Below are 11945 nucleotides of genomic sequence, written 5' to 3'. Positions count from 1 at the left end.
TATGAAAATGTTTTAGTTAGACATGTTGTTGTTATGTGCCGTGGAGTCAGACTTGACTCATAGCGACCCCTCCTTGGGTCTGAGACAGTAACACTACGGAAGTAGATTGCCCCATCTTCCTTCCAAGGAGTATTACTCATTACCAGCTGAAGAAATAGAGTAGCTGAAGTCTAGATCAGCGAATCAGAAAACCTGGGGTCCAGATAGGACTCCCAGTTAAATTGGAATTTCAGATAAACAACGAACAATTTCTTAGTGGAAATATGTCCCAAGTATTGCATGGGACATACTAAATATACAACCCCGGGTCAAGAGAACTCTTGTGACACTGCGGACCAATTCCTCACCGTTAAAATGAGAACAAGAATGCCTACTTCATTGAACTAAGCCCAAATTAAAGCTAGTTTATTTAAAAGCATTAAATTAAAATTTTCAAAGGCATGAAGGTTAAAAGAAATGAGTTTGGGTCTCCCTTGCTGCGTTCCAGCGGGTAGGCTGCGCGGATTCAGAGATGAGAACTCTAGCTCCTCCTTGCTCCTGCACCCAGCTTCCGGATCCAGCGCCTGCACACAGCCTGTCCTGCAGAAAATAAGCGCCCGTCCTCCTCCGCCAGTTTTGGACCCTCCGGGCTTCCGCTGCCCGCGCTGATCACGTGCCTGTGGTCACGTGAGCGACGGTCCTGTCATTCTGTAGCTACCCCAGCTTCCTCCTGCTAGTTCCGTTCCCTCAACGTCTCCTTGGTGTTCGACCCCGTACAGTTTCTGGCTTCCAAGTCTCCCGCCGCGGCTTAGGCCTCTGGATCGGAGAAGAGGCGCTGACTCAGCTTTGATTTAGTACCCCAGCCGGGCTGTGGCAGCGACGGCCAGGGCCGCCGACCCTCGGCTGCCTCCTTTGGGTGCGTTATAGGGTCTCGAGGATTCGCGACCTAAGACTGTACCCGGGCTGTTGGGTGTCTGGCAGAGGCCCAGGTGAGCTGACCCCTTTGGTTTCTTCCGCGTTCCGGTGCTTACTGGTCTCTGGCCGCTCGAGCGAAACCCCCTCGCCTTAGTCCTCCTGCGGCCCCAATTTCTCTGATTTTTTACCTTCCAGGCCTCTACCAGGTTTATGAAACTGACGATCTTTCCCAATAGGGGGAAGGACGTGAGACTGAGAAGAGCAGGGGGATGGGTGAAAAGAATCCTTTCCCCAGGATTGGGCCACGACCCTGGCCCGCTGTAAGGGCAGGTTTTCCAGGGACCTACGTATGCATCCTGGGACACCATCAGCTCCCCCGGGAGAGACGGGTGGAGCTGAGCCTGCTTGGTTCCAGCCTAGCCCAGAAGGAACCTGTTTTTACCTCAGGGGTTTGCTTGTTTAGGCAATAAATCCTTAGTTGTAGAGCTAAAGTTCCAAACTGACCAAGGTCATTGGGAGCCTGGAATAGAACTTGGGTGTGGTTTAACTTCACTGTGGCCGTGCCCATTAGTTTATATTTTGTCAACTGGAACTTTTGTTTTGTGCCGCGATAAAATCAGGTGTAACCTTTTCTCTGTCAGTTTAGGAGTGAGAATCACTTAGAAGCTGTTAGGGTAGGTTCCTGTCATCAGACCAGACTACCACCGTTTGCGTGTACCTAAATTGTAATTGATTCAAATTGATTTTGAAAATACTATTAATTTTGATTGAAAAAGGAAACCTCTTTTCTAAGAAATTACTTTCCTGCCCTAGGAGCTTTTTTCCAGGGACTTACGTATGCATCCTGGGACACCATCAGCTCCCCCAGGAGAGCTCTGGTAGCATAGTGGCTAAGGCACTTGACTGCTAACCAGAAGACTGGCGGTTCAAACCCACCAGCCACTCCCCGGAAGGAAGATGGGGCAATCTATTTCCGTAGTGATACTGCCTTGGAAACCCAAGAAGGGGTCGCTATGAGTCAGGTCCAACTCCACGGCACATAACAACAACAACAACAACAACAACTAGGTATTTTAGTTTGAATAGGTAATGCAGTGTTTTTAGAAGGGGTGTATTATATCTGTATATCTGTATCTATCTGTCTGTCTGTCTACCTGTCAGTTCATAATGATGCTTAATAAACGTTGATAAAGTACTTGGCCTTAGCTGTTCTTAGCATTAGTTGATCCAAATTATGTAAAGTTATTTTGCTATTTTGTATGCCTGTTACACTTAAGCATGATTTCTGGTATCATTAAAGTCTTACTGCAGTATTAATGCAAATAATTAAAAAACCTTTCCTGGAAAAGCAAGTCCTATAGAAAGCAGTTTTATGGAGCAGTATGTAATTGGGCAAGACATGTTGTTGTTATTTGCCATCAAGTTGGACCCGACTCATACCGACCCCTCCTCCCTGGATTTCCAAGGCAGTATCACTATGGAAATAGATTGCCCACCCTTCATTCTGAGGCTATTTAATATTTGAGTTGATTATATCTCTGACATTTAAGTAAAGTTTATTGATATTTGCCTGCGACTTCAGTTCTTAAACATGATGATGATAATAATGATGGTAGTTGCAAAAAGTAATAAAACCTGATAATTTGTGTTTACTTTGCATCTAAATTGAAGATCTGTAGAAAACATTCAAGATCAGAAAACTTAGATGACCAAAATGGATATACGGGGTGCTGTGGATGCTGCTGTCCCAACTAACATTATTGCTGCCAAGGCTGCAGAAGTTCGCGCAAACAAAGTGAACTGGCAGTCCTACCTCCAGTAAGTACCGATTGACTGTGAATCATGGATAATCATGTGCTTCTGTGTCGGTATTTTTCATGGTCATGCTTTTATGAGAGAAATACTGGAAAGGTACTAATAAATGTGGAAGAAAATCCTTCCTCATGATAATTAGCTGTCAAGGGGAGACAGCATAATATGTGGAAATAGCTTGGGGCTGTGGTAGAGTAGCAGAGCAGCTCATGGTACTTTTGAACTTCAGTGCCTGGAATATTGTACCTTTTGAAAAAGTGGGAAATGTGAGTGGAATATTCATGAGCTGTGGAAGGAGAATGGAGTTATGGGTAAAGCCTACCAGACTTAGTGATCAATGCGGTGATGGGTAGTGTAGCAGAATGGCTCATACATACAAATAGTGAAAAGCAGAGATATTTGAGTTGGGACACCTGGGTTTGAGTTCTGGTTCGACTATCTACTGTCTTTCCAGTCTTAAGCAAATCACTTCTCTTAAGTTCAGTAACGTAAATGTGAAATGGGAATATATAGCCCACAGGATTGTTGTGAAGTAAAGTGTTTGAAGTGTTGTTGTTAGCTGTCATTGAGTCTATTTTTTACTTAGCCACCCCATGTGACAGAGTAGAACTGCCCCAGAGGGTTTTCTAGGCTGAAAATCCTCACAACTGGACTAATAAGCTTGTTAGTTGTTGTTACGTGCCTTCGAGTCGAACCCGACTCATAGCGACCCCTCCTTGGGTTTCTGAGGCAGTATCACTACGGAAATAGATCGCCCCATTTTCCTTCTGAGGAGTTGTTGGTGTGTTTTAACCGCCAGCCATCTGGTTAGCAGTCCAATGCTTTAGGCACTATGCTACCAGAGCTCCTGACTAATAAGCAGCATCATGATAAATGGAGAGAAGATTAAAGTCGTCGAAGATTTCGTATCACTTGGTTCCATAATTAACACCAACGGAAGCAGCAGTCAAGAAATCAGATGACATATTGCACTGGGCAAATCTGCTGCAAAAGACCTCTTTCAAGTGCTGAAGAGCAAAGATGTCTCTTTGAAGAGTAAGGTGCCTAACCCAAGCCATGGTATTTTCAATCACCTCTATGCATGTAAAAGCTAGACAATGAATAAGGAAGACCTAAGAAGAGTTGATGCTTTTGAATTGTGGTGTTGGTGAGGAATGCTGAAAGTACCATGGACTGCCATAAGAACTAACATATCTGTCCTGGAAGAGGTGCAGCCGGAATGCTCCTTGGAAGCCGGGCTTCGCCTCACCTACTTTGGTCATGTTGTCAGAAGGTACCATTCCCTGGAGAAAGATACCACGGTTGGTAAAGTGGAGGGTCAACGAAAAAGGGGAAGGTCCTCAGTGAGATGGATTGACATAGTGGCTGCAATGATGGGCTCAGGTGTGGCAAGGTTTGTGAAGCTAGTGCAGTACTGGGCAGTGTTTTGTTCTGTTGTACACAGGGTCACTATGAGTTGGAGATGACTCGATGTAACAGCAACAACAACAACAATAACCTTTCTGGGAGGAGATTACTAGGTCTTTTTCCCATGGTGGCTTAACCATTGTGCCGCCTATTAACACAGTTTAATACACTCTCAATTTTCATTCTTGCTCTCTTTCTGGAGTGTAGTAATATTTAGTGTGCTGGTGTTTCAATATTTTTAAATTGTAAAGTAAGCTTTCATTTATTCTTGACCATATTTTAACATTTTGACTTTATATGTATATATTAGGGTATATTTATAACAGCGTGTTATTAGAGAAATGTAATTCAGATTTGCATATACATTTTGAAAAACAAACTCAGGAATCTTTAGTTTTATATTTAGTGGCTTGTTTTGTTCTAAGAGGAATACATAACCAAAAACCTAACCCACTACCATTGAGTTGGATCTGTCTCATAGTGACCCCTCCTTGGGTTTCTGAGGGAGTGTCACTACGGAAGTAGATTTCCCAACCTTCTTTCCAAGGTGTGGCTTGTGGTTTTGAACCTCCAGCCTTCTGGTTAGCAGTCAGATGTCTTAGGCATTACACCACCAGAGCTCCCATAGAGATACATAGTGGACAAAAATTATCCTTTTATTTCTGTTGATTTAGTTACTCATCAAATATTTATTGAGCATCTGCCAAGTTTGAAGTATTTTCTGTAAAGGCACTCTGTACACTAGGAGGGAAGTCTGATACAGAACACTGAGTATATTAACTATGATAATAGAGAGGTGCTCGGAGTATGATAGGTGCACAGAAGAAGGATAGCTAGTCCTACCCCCAGGGAGTTTTGCTGAAGAAGATGATCCCTGAACTGAGTTTTAAAAGATGAGGATTTAGCTAGATTGAGGGAACAGGCAGTGTGAGCAAAGCAAAGAAGCAAAAGACCACATAACTGTGTGGGAGAATAAAGAATGTTTTGGAGGTGGTCAGTGGGGAGGCAACCAGGGCACACTCATGAAGGCCCTGGGTGTTACTGGAAGAAGTTTGGACTTTATCCTGTCAGTCAGTGCTTTTCAAGTTGATTCTTAATCTGTAAAACCCATGGTTGATTCTGATAAAGATGGTCTGCTTTCACTGTAATAGCAGTTCTTTACATAGCAGTGTGGCATAGCAGTATATGGCTTTTCTAACCAGTATATGTAGCTCCCGCCAAATGACTGGGTAGGACTAGGCAAATGTGAGGTGCTTGTGGTCCACTAAGGGGATTAGATAAACCAAAATCAAACCAAACCCACTGCCATCGAGTTTATTCCGACGCATAGCAACTCCCATTGGGTTTCTAAAGCTGTAAATCTTTATGGAAGTAGATCGCCTCATCTTCCTCCTGTGGAGCAGCTTGTGGGTTTGAACCATTGACCTTCTGGTGAGCAGCAGAATGTTTTACCAGAGCTCCCTGGGGATTGGCTAGCTTGCTAATAAATAAGGAGCATGGCACCCTTGTGGGGATGAGACCATGCAAATAAGGTTTGGAACCCTAAGGTGGGGATTGGTCACTTTTACCATCCTTCTAAGGTTATAATGAGCCATCCAGGAGGCAGAAAGGGGGACCTGAACCACCAAGATAAAGAGATGGGAGTGGAGCATGTCCTTTGGACTCAGGGTCCCTGTCTTGGGAATCTCCTCAGCCTGGGAGATTAGAATGAGAGTGAGAAGTGGTGGCAGGTAAATGGCAACAGCATAGTCAGCAGAACCAGGAGACTGGCAGGAGACAGCACAGTGGGCTTCTGGACCCACAGGGTAAGAAAGTTGAGCACCTTTGGGCAGGAGGCTTGCTGGCAGAGTGGGGTGCCTCCAAGCACTCGGTGGAGCTAAATTTGCAAACCAATGGAGCTAGAATGGAGTGCTATCAGGCCAAAGCTTACTGGCAGAGTGAGGTGCCTCTGGGGACTTTTTAGCAGAGCTGAAATAAGCTTTGTAACACTTGCCTGAGCAGTGGATGGAGAGTAAGGAGCAGAGAGAGGCCTGCCTGCAGCATGCCTGAGAAGAGGCTGTCTTGATTGAAGCTCTGTATTCTGAGTTGTTTGTGATCCTGAATTATAACTTGATACTTCCCTAATAAACTATATAATTGTAAGTGTTGTCTGTGAGTTCTGTTTGGCCATTACAATGAATAATCGAACCCAGCAGTAAAGTAGAGAGTACTGTAGGATGGATGGTTGTTGCCAGAATTGATAAAAAAGGTTGGAGGAAAGGCATGTCTGACCTTGGCCTCATAGGAATTAGCTTTGGGCTGTTGATCTTGATCCTCCTCCCCTCTTGTGAAGTAAGAGGAGGTCAGCTGCTGCTATGCCATTTTCACAGTTGGCATCAGAAGTAGGATTAGCTCTAATGGCTCCAGACTCAAGGATGCATGGGACTTTGTAACACAAAGAACAAAGGGGCCTTGGAAGTGAACCTTTTGATTCTTAGATGGTTGCTTTGGTTTTTGTTACCTGTAATGGTCCTAACTAGTTTTGTACTATAGACCTAAATGTATGATAGAAATGAATATTGGGTATTATAGATTATAGAGAGCATATAACTCCACCTTCAGCCAATACTTGATTGGATATGCTAAATGGGGTACTGGGATTTGATTAAAAGAAGCAGGCTATTGATTTGAGTTCAGTAGCACTGTGTGTAGAGTATTGGGGTCTTAGATGAGAAACTTGAACCCCATCCAAGTTCTTTCCAGTTAGGAAGTTTACATTTGAAAAGACATGCAGCATACACAAGGCTGCTGAGAGAAAAGGAGATTTGCATTGAAGGAAGGACCTGCAGAGAAAAAAATAGTGAATTTTTGAATTTCAAGCAACTGCTTTGACTTTGGGTTCACTGAGGCAGGAAAAGTCAGTGCCCATAAGAATAACCCCCTTCTAGGATTGGAAATTAAAGGGAGTTGGTGACTGTTGTACCCTCTTTCCAGCTAACCACCTGGGCCCACACAATGAGTGAGGGAGGCACAGCAATGTAGAAACAGGCTGAGTTTGGATGTGCTCTATTGGCATCCGTTGACCTAGCCACAGAGGCTGGGGATGAGAGAGGAAGGCCTGACTGCTTGGAAGTGCAGGGAGTTACGTGGACTGCCAAGCTTATAGCTAACACCCATTCACCTAGCTTGAATGGCTGGAGAAGAGCTGAGCAGAACTGGCCAAATGAAGAGAAAGATGTTTGACACTATGAGCTGGTATAAATTGTTGCAGTTTGATGGCTTGCTCTGGACTGGACTTTGTTTATAGATGCAGATGCTCAAAATTCCAAGTGGAACAGAAGATTCTTCAGAGAAAGGAACATGCTTGTCTCCTCAGCGTATTGCATTGGTTTGATAGGGACAGGAAATTCAAGCATTAGTTATCTAAAATGAGAGGAGATAAAAGCATAAAGTGGCTGGCTTACACACCTTCACGAGTGTGCTTACATTCAAAATGAGAGGGATAAGAGAGGATCCCAACTGAATAGATTCTCTTTTCCTTATGGGTCTGGGGAAGAGAGGGTGGGAGAAGATGCTTATAGGATTATATGATTCAATTGTGAGTGTTGATGGTTAGCAAGGTTAGTTAATTAAGATTGTTAATTGTGATTGTAAAAACTGTAATTGTACAGGCTTTAACTGTGAAAAAGTAGACTAAGGCAGAGGCACTGCAAAATGGAGTATAATCGCCAAACCTAAAGTCCCTTGAAAGTTTTGTTATGCTGATTCCTTGTGAGTCGCAGAACAAGGGAATAATCTCTCCATTCAATTTTATCAGAGCCCAGAGAGGGTGAAGATGAGACAACTTGTGGAGAACCTGACCAGATCAGATGGATACCTGCAGTAGACCTGAATGACGGGTACCAAGTAACCTCACCCATAGGACTCTTTGCCCTACTAAAGGACTAATTGTTGTGACTGTTTTGGACTGGTAAAATGTTTGGGAGGGAGAAGTTAATCCTTCAAATACGAAAGGTCCAGTGGTTAGAAGAGCCAGGAGGTAGCCTCTGGTGTAGTGAATTACTTAATATGAACTTTTTAGCTGTAGATTTTGTAACTCCCACCAAATGACTGGGTAGAGGTATGCCAATGTGAAGTACTTGTAGCCCACCAAGGGGGTCAGACAGCTGCTGCTTTTTTGTTTTTAAAATTTTATTGTGCTTTGGATGCAAATTTACAGAGCAGATTTGTTTTACGTTCAACAGTTCGTGTACATTTGATTTCACGCCCCGATACTATCCCCGACCATAACACACTCTCCTCCCCTCCCATCCCTGTGACTACCCCCTCCCTTCCCCTCCTTAACTATATACTCCAGTCTGTCCAGTAATCCCTCTATTTGAATGCTACCTCTCTCGTGCTGCTCATTGCTCTAAGGGGTGCATCTCCCTAGAGTAGGTGAGCACATCCCTCTGGGACAGTTGTTCTGCATGTAGGTCTTTCTACTTTTGGGCTGAGAGCCAATCCATGGGAATAAGTCCATTACTAGGCCCAAAGGGTAACCTGGGACCATAGCCTTGGGGGTTCCACCAGACTCTACCTGACCAGTAATTCTGGTCATTTTTATGTTTCTGGATTTTGTTCCACATTTTTCCTCCCATTATATCCAGTATCTCCAGTTTTGAACCCTTTCCGAGTGGTTGGCATTGGTGTCTGGGCACCATCTAGTTCTCGTCTTGGGGTCACAAAAGCAGAGATCCTCATGGTCTGTCTTATCCTTGGACTGGACTAGTTTCCACATGCCTTTGATTTTTTTTCACTCTTCTTTGATTCTGATGAGAGGAGACCATTAGTTGCATGTTACATGGCTGTGCAAAAGCTTTTAAGACCCTAGTTGCTACTCACCAAAGTAGGTTGTGGAACAAGATTTTTATGTACTATGTTGTGCCAATTGAGCGTGTTGTCCTCTGAGACTATGGTCCCAAGTTGGGAGGTGCAGTGATTTCTCTCTCTCAAGGTGTTTGGTTCAGATAGCTTCTTTTTGACAATGCCAAGGAAGTACATGGCACACTTATGGGGGTGGGACCAGGAAATAAGGTGTATGGAATTCTAACATGGAGATTGGTCAGTTTTGCCATACCACTAGGCTTAAAATGAGCCATCCGAGAGACAGCAAGGTAGGACCTGACCATCACCAAGAAGAAAAGATGGGAGCAGAGTGTATCCTTTGGACCTAGGTTCCCTGTGCTGGGAATCTCCTTGATCTAGGAAACCCGACAGATAGTGAAAAGTGGTGTGAGAGAAATGGTGGCAACAGAGGCACTAGAACCAGGAGACTGGTAGAAAACAGTGTGGTGAGTTTCCAGGCCCAGGGAGTGATAAAGTTGAGTGCCTTTGGGGCAGGAGGCTTGCTGGTGGAGTGGGGTGCTTTTAAGTACTTGGTGGGTAGCTGAGTTTGCTGACCCATCCAAGCACCTTTAGGCTGAGGCTTACTAACAGAGTGGGGTGCTTTTGGGTACTTATTGGAAGAGCTAACAGAACTTTGTAGCACTTAACCAAGCAGGGTAAAGGCTGGGCTGGCCCAAGAGGCCCCTAGTGGGAGGAAGGTGTTGGGGTTCAGACCCAAGAGGGCACATGCCTCAGAGTAACTTTGCAGAGAGAGACCAAAAAACTGACCTAGAGTCACCATAAAAGACATTGGGTTTATTAGGGGATCTTATGGAAAAGGAGTGCTGCATCGAGCAGCAGCCTGGTCAAGTCTTCTGAGTTCTGTACCCCCCCCCCCAAATCATTTATACAATAATAGAACAATCACAAGGGGGCTTGGGTGATAAGCCAGACTAGTCTGGATGGTGGCCAATCCAGGTGGTCTGTCCTCTCTGGAAGTTTTGCAAGATGTTTCAGCTGACAATAAGTTTCTTTATGTTGGTGGTCACAAGTAGATGTTCCTTCCTCATAAGGTGCTGGCATCAGTGGCTGCAAGCTTGGCTGCCTCAGAAATGTATAGGGAAGCAAGGCCAAAGAAAGGGAGTACAAAATTTAGGATGGTGGAGCAGGAGTCATTTTAGGGTGTTTGAAGGCCTATATCCTACAGAAGGGGAGCTCTGGTAGCATAGTGCCTAAGGCACTTGACTGCTAACCAGAAGGCTGGCAGTTCAAACCCCCCAGCCACTCCTTGGAAGGAAGACTAAGCAATCTACTTCTGTAGTGATACTGCCTCGGAAACCCAAGGAGGGGTCGCTATAAGTTGGGGCCGACTCAATGGCACATAACAACAGCAACAACATCATACAGAAGGGAGGGAGAACTAGAGAGAGAGAAGAGAGAGGGAGAGAGAGAGACCTACCTGTGACACAGCTGACAAGAGGCTGTTCTGATCAAAGAACTGTATCCTGAGTTGTGTCTGATCCTGAGTTTTAACCTGTTATTTCCCTAATAAACCAAATAATCATAGGTATTGTCAGTGTGGCCATTGCAATTAATTATTGAACTTAGCAGAGAAGTAGAGAGTTCCATAGGAGGGACCATTGGTATTAGAATTAGTAAAAAAAAGGTTGGAAAGGGAGGCATATCTGACCATCTGCCTCATGTGAATCAGTTCCTTTTCCCTTGTGAAGTTAGAGTCGATCAGACTGTGCTCCCATGCCATTTTTAAAACCAACAAGAGTGATTTAAAAATGGAAATCAAATAATATTACCCTGCTCCAAACCTTCTAACTACAGGCACCTTTTTGCTCTTTCTTACATAGATAGCAAGCTTAGTGATTTGGATTTGCACTTGATTTCTCTGGAAGTTATTCTCTCAGATCACTTGATTCATTAACTCAATACTTTCAGGTTTCTGTGCAGGTGGCCTCAGAAAGGTCTTCTCTGATAACCATAACCAAAGTACTTCTTTCCTCCATTGTCCTGTCATTTTCAAGCCCCTTTCTTGGCTTCAGTTCCCACCCCCTAAAGCATTATTATTCTTGACATTATAATGGGGTGTGTGTGTATATTTAAAAGAAATACTGGTGGTACAGCATCTAAGGCATTTGACTGCTAACCAGAAAGCTAGTGGTTCCACCAGCCACTCCTGAGAAGGAAGGTTGGGCAATCTACTTCTGTAGTGATACTGCCTTGGAAACCCAAGGAGGGTTTTGATGGCAAATAACAACAACAACAACAACCGTGCTGTAGGTTTTTCTATCCTTATTTTAAAGAGGAATATGTAGTTCAGATAGATTAAGTGACAAATACGTACTCATATAGGTTTTAATTAGTCAATTGATTAAAATGATTTTTATTGAAAGCCTCTGGCTAGGTGCCAGAAAGATGTTTACTTTTTGTTTTATTGATTATGCAAAAGCATTCGACTATGTGGATCATAACAAATTATGGATAACATTGAGAGGAATGGGAATTCCAGAACACTTGATTGTACTCATGAGGAACCTGTACATAGACCAGGAGACTGTTCGAACAGAACAAGAGGATACTGCATGGTTTAAAATCAGGAAGGAAGTGTGTCGGGGATGTATTATTATTATTATTATCCTTTCATAATACTTATTCAATCTGTATGCTGAGCAAATAATCCAATTTTTTTTCCCCCACAGCATTATTATTCTCAACATTATAATGGGGTGTGTGTATATATTTAAAAGGAAGATGGGCTAGATAATGAAGGACATTTAGCTGTGTGCAGTGTAGTAAATTACTTAGTGTGGCTTTTCTACCCATAAGTCATTGTAAACTCAGTGGTGGAATGAGCAACTGAGGAGCTCCTGATTGTAAATGTTATCAACCTGGGTTATTTCTGTTGGGTGTGGCACAATGCAATGTTATGGGAGGCTCACTCTCAGGTGCTTAGAATTCTGTTGTTATAATTGGTT

At 43.7% G+C, this 11945-nt stretch overlaps 1 protein-coding gene across 1 annotated transcript in view; it reads left to right on the top strand.

The window, feature by feature from the left end:
• Nucleotides 1–2599: 2599 nt before the first annotated feature.
• ATP6V1H (ATPase H+ transporting V1 subunit H) overlaps nt 2600–11945 on the top strand; it is a 241165-nt gene continuing 231819 nt past the window's right edge. The window contains exon 1 of the mRNA XM_007952207.2: nt 2600–2712. Within this exon, the coding sequence (XP_007950398.1) occupies nt 2600–2712 (113 nt within the window). The remainder of the gene's footprint in view (nt 2713–11945) is intronic.

This window comes from Orycteropus afer, unplaced genomic scaffold, assembly GCF_000298275.1.
Source record: "Orycteropus afer afer isolate SDZICR_OR568_19922 unplaced genomic scaffold, OryAfe1.0 scaffold00329, whole genome shotgun sequence".
In the NCBI taxonomy this organism is placed as follows: Eukaryota; Metazoa; Chordata; class Mammalia; order Tubulidentata; family Orycteropodidae; genus Orycteropus; species Orycteropus afer.
Note: the sequence above shows the minus strand (reverse complement) of the source record. Positions and strands in the feature narration are given on the sequence as shown.